A 12501-nucleotide genomic window follows, 5' to 3' on the forward strand; every position below is an offset into this window, starting at 1 on the left:
GTTTTAAGTCTCAGTGACAAATGCAAACCCTGTGAGTCAAATAGGCAAACTGATTAGCAAGCTGGCTGGGGGAGTGGAAGCAGCAAATACAAGGAGATGAGCCAAACCGACCTGCGAGCTGAGAAGAGTAAAAATAGATGCCAGGAGTCAAGTGGGGTCCAGTGGGCGGTCTTGGTGGCACACATTAGGTCTGGGGCCGAGAACCAGACATCTGTCTTCTGGCTCACATCTCACCTCTTAGGTCCCCTTCCATCAAGAACTTGGGTGGTGGGGTTCATCTCAGCCTGCCTTGGGATGGATGCAGAAAATCTCAGCAGCTTCAGAAGTAAAAATCTTCTCCTTCATCTGAATTCTAAAACATAGCTGACACCCACTGCTTTACCGTGTTATCTAAACCATTATTGTTAGGGGGCTGCTTTTCTGGGCCATCTTTATCAAGTAGGTATTAATTTGATCTTTATTAAGCATGTGTGTTATGCTATGCACCTCTCATGAATAACTACTACTCTCTGACTTCAGCCTAAAAACCTGAAGAATAATCCAGTATGGTGATCTCATTTTACAGATTAAAAATTATCCAGGCTCAGGGATATGTGTTATTCCTTGCTCCTGGTTCACATACCTTTCTATTGTGGAAACAGATAAGGGCATCCAAGTAATATCAGGATATTTAAGAAAAACAACAACAACAAAAAAAAACCCCTACCCTCATGCTGAGTGCTGGTGGCTCATGCCTGTAATCCTAGCTATTCAGGAGGCTGATATCTGAGGATTCCTGTTTGAAACCAGCTCAGGCTGGAATGTCTGTGAGACTCATCTCCAATTAACCAGCAAAAAGCCAGAAATGGAGCTGTGGCTCAAGTGGTAGAGCACCAGCCTTGAGCAGAAAAACCTAAAAGACAAGACTCAAGCCCTGAGTCCAACCCCAGTACCAGCACAAAAATAAATAGACTAATTAATTAAATGTTTAAAAATCTCTTGCTAATTCTGCTTGGTGCTGACTGCATGTTTCAAGTTAATATTCCAAACCCGTTAGCAGAGCAAAGTCATCAGCCTTTACTCCATTTGTCTCTAGAGTTCAAGGAAAGATTCGAAAATACCAAGTTAGCCCTGGTTTGAGGTAAATAAATAAATAACCACCAGGGTAGGGTTTCTGGATGCAATTCAGTCTGACTCACTGCCTAAGGAGTCTGGGAGAAATGGGAACTGCCTCCCAGGCTGGAAAAGACACAGCTGGGCAGCCAGTCTACCCTGCAAGGCAGAAGTTGGTAAGAATACTTTTATTGAGTAAACAAAAGGGTATAGTCATACACCAGACTGATCTAATGTTCTAGAAGGCCCTCCACCCCAATTTGCCAGTTCACCTTCGTGTCCTGCCCGTGGAAAGTCAGTCACTTCAGGTACCTACACCAACTCCCTGGAATTTGCCGGGTCACATGGGGTTCTAGACTCTGACCTTTGGGAAGTGGACCAAAGACTTCCTTCCCAGCAGGGAGCATGGGGGTGGGGAAGCCACCTGCACAGGTGGGTCACCTCCTTCCTTCCTTCCCAGGTTGATGGTTCCAGACCCCTGAGGGGTCAGGTCACGGAGGGGGCCCTGGGAGAGGCTGAAGGGGTCCTGGGGACACAGAAGGGGTACTGGGGGGGTCACAGAGAGGCTTTTGGGAACAAGGAGGGAGTCCGGGGGAACATGGGGGGTCCTAGGGGAAACAGAAGGGGTCCTGGGGGACACAGAGGGGGCCTAAGGGATACGGGGGGTAAGGGGACACAGAAAGGATCCTGGGGGACACAGAGAGGATATTGGGGTCACGGAGGGAGTCCAGGGGAACATGGGGGATTCCTAGGAGAAACAGAAGGGATCCTGGGGACATAGAGGGTGTCCTGGGGGACACGAAGGGGATCCTGGGGGACACAGAGAGGTTCCTGGGGACATGGAGGGGGTCCTGGGGACATGGCGGGATCCTGGGGGACATGGAGGTGTCTTGGGGCACAAAGGTGACCCCGGGTATGTCTGGGGACAGAAGGACGCTTAGGCACACAGAGGCATCCTGGGGTGTGGAATCTCCTGCAGAGACACAGAGGGCCCTGGAGCGGAGGGGGGGCGGGGCTCAGGGGGCTTGGCAGTGGCTCTCGCGCCTGCGCTTCCGGCGCTGGTCCCGCTCCTGCGCCCAGCGGCTCGCCCAGGCCTCGGGCCCAATGGTGCCCACCACGCAGCAGGCGAGGCGTGGGCCCGCGTTGCCGTTCTCCAGGCTGGCCGGGTTGCCGCCGCGCCCCAGGTCGTCCTCGCCCGCGTGGACCACGACCGCGCGGCCCACGATCGAGTGCGCCCCGGAGAGGGAGGCGGCCAGGCCCGCGCGGAACTTGGACAGGCGGCCGTCGCGCACCACGAAGTTGCCGAAGTCGCCCGGGTGGTCGGGGTGCGCCACGGCCAGCGGGTTGTAATGGGGACCCGTGGACTCGCAGCCCCGGCTCAGGTCCCCGAACTGGTGGACGTGGATGGCACGCTTGGAGCTGTTGAGCTCGGCCGGGAAGCCCTCCAGGTCGAAGAAGGCATCCAGCCTGGCGCCGGGGGCGGGCTGCCGGAAGAGGACCCGGCCGGTCACCCGGGGCTGCGCGCCGTCCAGCCCGGCGGACGGCTGCACCTGGCACGCGGCGTGCAGCGCGGCGCCCCGCCCGCCGTCGGCCTCCCGCTGCGTGAACACCCGCCAGATCTCCAGCACCTTTGCCTGCACGTCACGGATCTGCGCTGCCAGCTCTGAGCTGATTTCCACCGGGCTGGGGACATTCCAGGTGGCAGAGATCCGGGCGGCCAGAAGCAAGCTGCAACAGAGCAGGGCCAGCATGCTGGAGCCGGGCACCTGCGGGGCGCACCCCGGGGGAGGGGGAGACACAAAGCAAGGCTTAGTCACTTGAGACAGCAAATCTTGGGGACCCCCTTTGTCATCGGATCCACACCACACACACACACACACACACACACACACACACACACACACACACACACACACACACACACACACACACAGCCCCAAGGGGCTGGCCCAGCCAGCATGCACGGTCTCATCTGGCAACTCATCCAGGCCTCCCCCGGTGCCAGGCAGGGACAAATGAGGATTAGGTACTGTTTGCGCATGTGTAGCAGGCCAGAGAGCGGATGTGTGCGGTGCCAACCTGCTGCGGTGGGGAAAGGGGCAGAGGAGCAGATGTTTGGAAATCTAGTTCTGGGGACTTGAAAGGGACAGACAGCTGACCCTGTATATCAGCTTCTGGTTTCTAAAAAAATCAGATGCACAAGCCTTACCCAAAAGATTCTACTGCATGGGCTTGATATATATAACATATACATGTTATATATATATGTATATCTTTAAGTAGTTGGACAGAGGAGCTAACATTCCACAATTCAGTCTGATCGTCTGATGTTGATTCTTTTTTAAAAGGAAAAATTTTAAAGATTCTGGGTCCCAGCTAGAGGGCCCCAGCTCACAGAGCAGGGCTCAGATTTGCACCTCAGTTACACTACATGCAGTGTACCATGTGTATTGCTCAAGCTGCTTCTATGAGATGTCAGAGTCTTTGCACCGAACCCAGGACCAGGGAAGGATAAAACTATGCAAGAAAAGGGACAGGAGCCCTCATCCTAAGCCCAAAGAACCCAGGAGCCTGTCCTGGGTTGCCTGGGCTTGTTTTCAATCCCTCTGCTCGCTGGGAGCAGCCTGTCTGGGAACCATAGCCAGCCAGATCCTCAGCCTTCTGTCATTCTCAAGCCTAGTAGCTTTCAGGACACCTGGGTTAGTAAAGTAGAAACACCTAAGCCACAAAGTGACAAAAGGTAACCTGCTGTTACCATAGCACCTGAGTCCTCTTGGATTGGGCATGGTCCAATGTCGAAAGAGCTAAGCTTCTTCCTTCCTCCGTTCCTCCCAGCTCCCTTTTCTTCCCTTTAGCAGCTATCTCAAGCCTTCTCCATTACCCACTGCCTTAGCCAGCTGGAACAGCACACTCAGGGCAGAAGGAAATGAACATCAACTTGGTACCCACCTGTCCCACTCTCCTAGACAGCTTTCCCTCTGCAAAGTGGGGAGCGCCCAGCCACAAGCCTGGATGAAGACTGCCTTCTCCAGAGACAGCCGGCTGTTTGTGAGCTCAGAGAGGCCAGCCCCAGGGAGTGGTCACCAACAGAGAAGGTCATTGGGCCAGTGGAGAGAGGAGAAGCCAGCCAGGCGTCCCTTGTGGTGAAATTGCCTCCTTCTCCCCTCCTCCTCCCCCCCCCCCCCCAAGACTGGCTTTTCTTGCCAAGAGTGTGTTTTTGTGACCTACCCAGCTGTGCAGACGCAGACAGTGACCTTCAGTTGTCAGCAGTAGAGTCAAAAGGAGAACGAAAACAGATTTCGTGGAGAGGGGCACAATGGCCTCTTTATGGAAGGGCCTCTTATTTTTCCCCCGATTTCTCCAGCCCTCCACTTCTTTTTGCTGGACACGGGGGCATGTTTAAGACAGACAAGAGCACCTGGGAACTGTGTGTACCCTTCTTTCCAGAACTACTCCGCCTCACCTGGGAAAGGTGATGACTGGCATTCAGCCTCAGCGGTCCCAGCTTTGCCACTTCCTACCTGTCAGTGTCTGGGCTATGGCATTCCTCCCTCCCCTCCCCTCTTTTCCCCTTCTCTCCCCTCCCCTCCACAGCTGTAAGATGGATCCGGGACACTGGCCACTTGTACAGGATCCCAGCAAGGATTAAATGAGATCATCACACTTCACCTTCGAACCCAGTGCCTGGCTCTCATAACTAATGACATTAGTATATATCAAAAACACTGGCAGCATCAGTAAGTAGCACCACGGCTGTTTGTCATGAAGGTGACATAGGAGCTTTGGAGAAGTTTGCAGGGTCTGGAGGTGAGCCATAAGCCTTTCCCTCCAGGGGGTCTGTTTCCCCTTTACTGCCTTCTCCATCACAGCGGCTCTTTCCAGAAATAGAAGCTTCCCTTTCCCAGAAAAGCCCACACGGGAAAAGGCAGCTTGCTGCTGCCTGCCGTCCTCCTGTGTTCCGGCAGCTAATGGTTATTGGGTGCTTGCTCCCTGCTAGGCGCTGTGCTGTGCAGGGGGCTCAAAGCTGTGAGCCTCTGTCCTTTGGGATTCACACACGGAGGAGGGACATAGTGTCATAATAGTGTAGCTAGGAAAGGGGGACAAGACCCGAAACCCCAGCCCAGCCCTAGCTCTGGCAACAAGAAAGCCGGTTCAATAATCCAGACCTCTAGCCTCCACCCCAGGCTGATTCTGTCAATCACCAACAGGGACTTCCTAGGGTAGCGTGTGTGTGCGCGTGCGTGCATATGTGCATGTGCGTGCGCGTGCGTGCATATGTGCGTGTGCACATGTGTACCTGTGTGTACCTGGGCTTGAACTCAGGGCCTGGGTGCCCACCTCCCTTAGCTCTTTCTTGCTTAAGGGTGGCACTTTACCACTCCACTTTCAGCTTTTCAGTAATTTATTGGTGATCGAGTCCCACAGACTCTTGTTCAGGCTGGCTTTGAACCATGATCCTCAATCTCAGCCACCTGAGTATCTAGGATTACACCCCTGAGGTGTGAGCCTCCCACCCCCAGCAAGTTATCTATTTTTTATTATTTTATTTTAAGATTACAGTTACAACAGTAAGGTAATGAGTACATTTCTTGTCGGGCATTGCTACCCCCAAGTTAGCATTTTTTAAGAGCTGCTGACTCTAATGGGTAGCCAAGATTGGGAACTGCTGTTCGACAGAAAGAAGTCAAAGGAGCAGTGATTCTGGAAGATGAGATGACTTACCAGCACTCAGGGGCTCCCGCCCTCTTCCCTGCGGCCTTCCCTGGGCCTTGAGAACCCGGCTCAGTCCTGTAGCTCTGCATTCTGCTCATGGGTGGAGGCGTCCTCCACTCTTGAGTTTCTGGAGTGCCATCCACCACCCACAACTACCTGACAAGTTCTGCTTCCTCACTTGGAAGCAGACTTTAAAACTTTAAAACTCCTTCACTTCATTCCCTCCAGGACATGATTGTGGTACAGCTTGTGGCTACTGCTTCAGGTGGGAATTATTTGCGTGTAGCCTAATTTTACTTCCTTTAAGGCCTACCAAAGCATTTGTGGGATTAGGGTAAAGGTCCAATCAGACTTCTACTTGTTTGGCATTGTTGGGGAATTTCTCTCTCTCTCTCTCTCTCTCTCTCTCTCTCTCTCTCTCTCTCTCTCTCTCTCTCTCTCTCTCTCTCTCTCTCTCTGTGTGTGTGTGTGTGTGTGTGTGTGTGTGTGTGTGTGTGTGTGTGTGTGTGCTGGTAGGGGGGGTTGAACTCAGGGCCTGGAGCTCTCTATCTCTCAGCTTTTGTCATCTATGGCTGGGCACACTACCACTTGAGCTACACCTCTACTACCAGTATTTTTCTAATTCATTGGATATCAGGGTCTTTTGGATTTGTCTTCCCAGGCTGGCTTCAAATGGTGATCCTTAGGTCTCAGACTCCTCAGAAGCTAGGATTACAGGTGTGAGCTCTCAGCTCCCAGAGGAATCTGCCTTTTTTAAAAACCCCATCCTCACACTTAGCACACCCACCATCCCTTCGTTCGGTAGCAGACGCACCGTGTGTTTCTGAGAAGTCACTGTACACCCAGTCTGGCAGGTGGGATGACTTAGACATGATCCATCATGGTTCAGGGATGAGGCAGTCACTGACAGTGAGCTCTGATGACACGTCTGCTGGGACTGTTAGAAGAGACCTGTCCTCTTTTGCCATTGGACTTGAGCTTGGAGGGAAAAGACGGGTGTTCTGTAGCCACTGCATTCCACTAGGGAAGTTAGCCTTATCCCTTATTGTTGACTATAAGACCAACACAGAAGGGAGTACAGTCAAAGTAGAGTAAAATCTGGCCTCAGTGACAGACAGTGTCTGTGCTCCTGGATCTAGCCGTGCCTGAAGTTCTATTTTTGTAATGTGAACCAATACAGTCTTATTTTGCTTAAGTTGTTGGATTTTCTGAGCTGACAACTGCACGCTTTATGGAGCACTTTCTCCCACAGTGTATTATTTAATGCTTGCAATAACTTTGTGGGATGAATATCCATCTCCTTGCTCTATAGATAAGGAAATAAGGTTCAGAACAAGAGAATGATAGGACCAAAATTGCATAGTTTGAAAATGGCAAAGCCAAGATTTAACCTCAGGACTCTCACTCCTCTGTCTGGCGTCTTAAATCATTACACAATATTATCAACCTGTCTAATGGGAAGATGACAGGAGCATTAGAAATAGGAAGCAGAGTGAAAGTTTGCAACTATATCTGCAATATCAGTGAGTGCCTTGCAAAGGAGACGCTACACAATTGATCTCTGATGCAGTGCAGATCTATCAGGTAGAAAAGTAAGTGGGATAAAGTGGTGCTCTCTCCATAGAGGGTCAGCATCGTGATCTGTAACTCTGTACTTTTTCTGCAGGGATGCAAGTTGTAAAATTGCTTCTTCTTCATAATGCTCAGAAAACTGCATTGTTTGACCCAGGATCCTGTCATTTTTTTGCACAAGAATGTTTGGAGAATAGAAGAAAGAGTTGATGCTTTACCACAAGATGGGCGGGAAGAAAAGAAGCTTTGTTCTTATGAGTAGGAAGAAGACGCTCACATGTCAACTTTATCCTGCTCCTCTCGCCTGTCAGGCACTTGTGAAGCAATTTACCATGAGGAAGTGTTGTATTTTTCCCTAGTCTGAAATCCATCTGAGCCCAGTCTCTTTCCTCTCCACCTCAGAAAGAGCAGAGTAACAGATATGGAGGGAAGGCCCTGGAGGGGCTGGAAAACTGCATTCCTATTGTCACCTGAGGAGAATAGGATGGAAAGACAAAGATGAGACCACATCTTCTACTCCAGCGATTATGGAAAACTGTGGCTGGAGGGACCTATGGAAGAAAGAGAGGCCCTCCACCTTTACTTCGGCTTTCAAAAAGGGGTTTGAAGTTGAAACACTGAGGAAATTTTTGTTTTTCATCTCAGATCCAAAGCCCAGGGAGGAAAAGCCATGGAACAGCTAACTCTGTGTCTTAGTCTGCTTTTGGGTACAACTACCATCAAATCCCATATCCAGGCAGAGAGAGAGAGAGATGAAGCCACAGCTGCAACAGCAGCTGGGAGGCTGGAGATTTTGTACTGCAGTTCTAGTGGGATGTTGGGAATTTATTGCACAGAAATTTGAAGCAATCTTATAAGGCAACACATGTCCTGATTGCTGTGCAGAATGCCTTGTCTTTCCTGGAGGGAACAAAAGAAAAATAGGTGAGCTAAAGACCTCTACATTGCAGTGGGAATCACTAGGATGTGCTGCAGGCTCAGTCAGGCACTGGAACTTTGAGTATTTCTCTCCCTATGTTCATCCATCTTAAAAGAGGGATCTGGATTTCCTTTCCATATCTGGTTTATCAAAGCATGAGTTTATCTCTCATTGTCCTATTTCTATCAAAAGCCAAAGCAGAAAAGATAGCATCAAACTATGGGCTCAACTACTCTATTTCACTTATGGAATGTTCTTCTGGTTGGGCACTATTGACCAGAACACAGTTATCTTTTCATTTCTCAGCATGTATTCATTATTTAAACACAAGTATAGATTTGCAATCTCTTTAAAAATGTATTTACCTGAAGAGAACAGCCATTTGTAGAAGAAGTAGCAATGCGTAAGAGAATGGATTGCTATTCTCGCCTTTTAAAATTCTCATCCTCAAACAAGACAACTTCAAAGAGCACTTAAATATTTGCTACCACATGAATTAAAAACTCAGATATCGATGAGGGCCAAACATCATATAATAAATAAGTCAGGCTAGGTATATATCCCTCTTGTGTGTCTTTAAACTCACAACTTTTCTTATCTACTTTTTTTTCACTGCAGTGCAATATTGACCTGAAAAACATCTTCTATAAGCTAATGAAAAACGGCAAATGAGCCATCCTCGAGTTAGATAACAAAGCCAGACCCATCTGTTTGCTGCCTTTAAGAAACAAGTAAAAAACAAAGACACAGTCAGCCTGATAGTAAAAGGATGAGAAATAGATTTTCCTTCAAACAGTAAGCATGAAAGGCTATGGTTATATTAATATAACCAAAATAGACTTCAAGACCAAAGTTACTGTTGCAGACACAGCAGCAGGACATCTCAATGATAAACAACACATTCATCAGGAAGACAGAAGAATCTTAAATTTCTTACAACCAACAACAACAGTTTACACGCATTAAATGGTAACCTATAAAATGAAAGGCAAAAACAAACCCACAATCATAATTTGGCATTGTCAACATGCCCTTTTGTTAGCTGATAAAACAAATAAAGGAAATATTCATAATACAGATGACCTGAACCTTACTCTTGGCTGATATGATTGAGATGAGATATTCCCAACAGTTGTTGGGATGAATATTGTTTCCAAGTTTACATGGAATGTACATCAGGATGGATCATAGCCTAGGCTAAAATATAGGATCACAACAATTTTCAAATGTTCTAGTCTTACACAATAATCTAACTTCAGTTATGCAAGGTTTGAAATTGACAAGCTGTCTAGAGAATCCCTAAATATGTGGAAATTAGATCATTCACTTCTATGGAAGAAACCACAGGGAAATTAGAAAATACTGTATTCCTAGATGAATCATACTGAAAACAACATATCAAAATTTAAGTAATGGGACTAAAACTGTTCTTAGAGGGAACATAAGTTTAAATGCCTAGACCATTATTTAAAAAATAGAAATGCCTAAACATTAAGAAGCCAAAGAAACTAGCCCAAGCACTCAATCTAAATAGAAAAAAAGTAAGAAATGCAAAACAGAAGCTGGGCACTAGTGGGTCAAGCCTAAAATCCTAGCTACTCAGGAGACTGAGATCTGAGGATCACAGTTGAAAGCCAGCATGGTCAGTAAAATCCATGAGACTCTTTTTTCTTCCAATGAAGTACCCAAACATCCAGAAGTGGAGCTGTGGTTCAAATGGTAGAGTGTTAACCTTAAGCAAAAAAGCTCACGGACAGTGCCCAAGCCCTGAGTTCAAGCCCCAGGACCAGCTTTAAAAAAAAAAGAAAGTAATATAGAGCATAAATCAATAAGATAGAAAACAGATGAACAGAGAAATTTATGAACCCTCAGTAGATTATTGGTAAACACTTAAAACATTGGTAAAGTTCAAGTACAATTCATCAAAAAAGAAAGAAAGAAAATTGCCAATATGGGCCAGGTACCAGTGTCTCACACCTGTAATCCTAGCTACTCAGGAGGCTGAGATCTGAAGATCACAGTTCAAAGACAGCGTGAGCATAAAAGTCCTGGTGAGATTCATCTCGCCAATTAACCACTCAAAAACCAGAAGTGGATCTGTGGTTCAAACTGGTAGAATACTAGCCTTGAACAAAAAAGAGCTCAGGGACAGTGCCCAGGGCCTGAGTTTAAGCCCCACATCCAACAAAAAAAAAAGAAAAAGAAAAAATTGCAACGTGAGAAATGAAATAAAACATATTGTTTCATATCCTATAGCTAAAAAAAAGATAAGCAGAAATTGCAAACAAATTTAGACCTCAAGAACTGAGATGAAAATTCCTTTTTAAAAAAACTAATTTTGGGGCTGGGAAGGAGGCGTAGTGGTAGAGTGCTTGCCTTGCATGCATGAGGCCCCAGGTTCAATTCCTCGGTACCACATAAGCAGAAGTGGCACTGTGGCTTAAGTGGTAGAGTGCTAGCCTTGAGCTGAAGAGCTGAGGGACAGCGCCCAGGCCCAGAGTTCAGGCCCCATGACAAACAACAACAAAAACAAAACACAAAACAAAAAACAAAAAAACTATTTTTATCTCAGGAGGCTGAGATCTGAGGTTCTCTGTTCAAAGCCAGCCCAGGCAGAAAAGTCCCAGTGAGATTCTTATCTCCAAATAACTACCAAAAAGCCAGAAATGGAGCTGTGGCTCAAAGCCCTATCCTTCAGCAGAAGAGCTCAGGGACAGAGGGTAGGCCCTGAGTTATAGCTCCACAATTGACGAAACAAAAAAGAAACTATTTAAGTAGTTACACAGAGAATTTGGTGTGTGTGTGTGTGTGTGTGTGTGTGTGTGTGTGTGTGTGTGTGTGTGTGTGTGTGTGTGCGCACACGCACGCGTGCGTGCGCGTGTGTGTACCAGGGCATGAACTCAGGGCCATGCCTTCACTTCCCATAATCCTGTGCTACATATCCATATCTATTTCCAGCAAAGCACCTATTCTGAAAACTCCTATGAACATGAGTTCCACACTGAAAAAAAAAGAGATTATTTCTAAAAAGAATCCATGGTTTTGGGCTGGGAAGGTGGCTCAGTGGTAGAGTGCTTGCCTTGCATGCATGAGGCCCTGGGTTCGATTCCTCAGCACCACATAATCAGAAAAAGCCAGAAGTGGTGCTGTGGCTCCAGTGGTAGAGCGCTAGTCTTGAGCTGAAGAGCTGAGGGACAGCGCCCAGGCCCCATGACCAGCAAAAAAAAAAAAAAAAAAAAAAAAAAGAATCCATGGTTTCATCTTGCTGTTAAACAGCCTCTGGAAGGTCCTTCCTTGTAGAGTTTGCATTTCTGTAAGCACCACCCTTGGATCGGTATGAAGGTGGTAGGGAAGGGAGCCACTGTTTGTTTTTCCAAGTGTTCCATTTTCACACACAGGCAAGCTCTTTGGTGACTGAGAACACTTTAATTGCTTCCTGTTATGAGGCTGGTCAACTAGGTTGAATGAATTCAGCCACTCATTTGGAAGTCATAACTGCTAGCTGAATGGACAAGAAACCAAGTCCTCATCTCTTAAAACATAGCCTGAAAAGACCACTGGAAGTGTTGATGGTTAGTCAGCCTCATGGGCCGTCATCATTTTGTAGGGGGGGAATATTCCACATTTTTAAGTTATTTGCGTAATGCCTGTAGAAGATGGTGTTACTTTCCTAGGACTGTTTGTTGTGGCTTTTCTTTTCTACAAGGCATCCATCTTGTTCAGGTATTCATGTCTTTCTCCACAGGACTTGGAGGGTCCCCAGGGAAAGTTCCTGATGAATTGAGTTCAGTCAGCACAGGGGGGTCCCCAGGAGGGCCAACCAGAGAGATGGAATAATGGAAGTCCTTGAGGCCCGATGATTCTGCATCTCTCTGCATCTTTTCTAACCTCTGTACTTCCTGCTTTGGGATTTCATACAGAAGTTAGTTCGTGCCAGGGTTTTCTTTTACTTGGAGCCCAAACGAATACAATTTGTCTTACCCTGTGAGAAACTGGCCTTTATAAAGGCAATGTTCAATAAGGAATGATTTTCTTTTTCTTTTTCCTTTCCCCACCCTGGGCCTCAGAATTCAGACTACAGTTTGCAAGCAGATCAACCTGAGTGTCTGCCAGGAATGTTTTTGGATTCCAACAATGGAAAATATGAGAAAAAGTTTCCGAAACACTCGTGCATTTGTCACACAGAACCAAAAGTTCAGAACAGT

At 47.5% G+C, this 12501-nt stretch overlaps 1 protein-coding gene across 1 annotated transcript; it reads right to left on the reverse strand.

The window, feature by feature from the left end:
• Positions 1-1265: 1265 nt before the first annotated feature.
• Sod3 (superoxide dismutase 3) lies at positions 1266-4137 on the reverse strand. Its single transcript, XM_070012741.1, has 2 exons — positions 4042-4137; positions 1266-2858 (listed from the first exon to the last, which is right to left on the reverse strand). The coding sequence occupies exon 2, from the start codon at positions 2841-2843 to the stop codon at positions 2109-2111; it is 735 nt and encodes a 244-aa protein (XP_069868842.1). The 5' UTR covers positions 2844-2858; positions 4042-4137; the 3' UTR covers positions 1266-2108.
• Positions 4138-12501: the final 8364 nt, after the last annotated feature.

The sequence above is a fragment of the Dipodomys merriami genome, unplaced genomic scaffold (genome assembly GCF_024711535.1).
Source record: "Dipodomys merriami isolate MVZ:Mamm:240054 unplaced genomic scaffold, mDipMer1.0.p SCAF_9, whole genome shotgun sequence".
Lineage (NCBI taxonomy): Eukaryota > Metazoa > Chordata > Mammalia > Rodentia > Heteromyidae > Dipodomys > Dipodomys merriami.

Excerpts from the sequence above, each read along its gene's own strand:
- Sod3 (XM_070012741.1), bottom strand. The coding sequence starts at position 2,843 with ATGCTGGCCCTGCTCTGTTGCAGCTTGCTTCTGGCCGCCCGGATCTCT.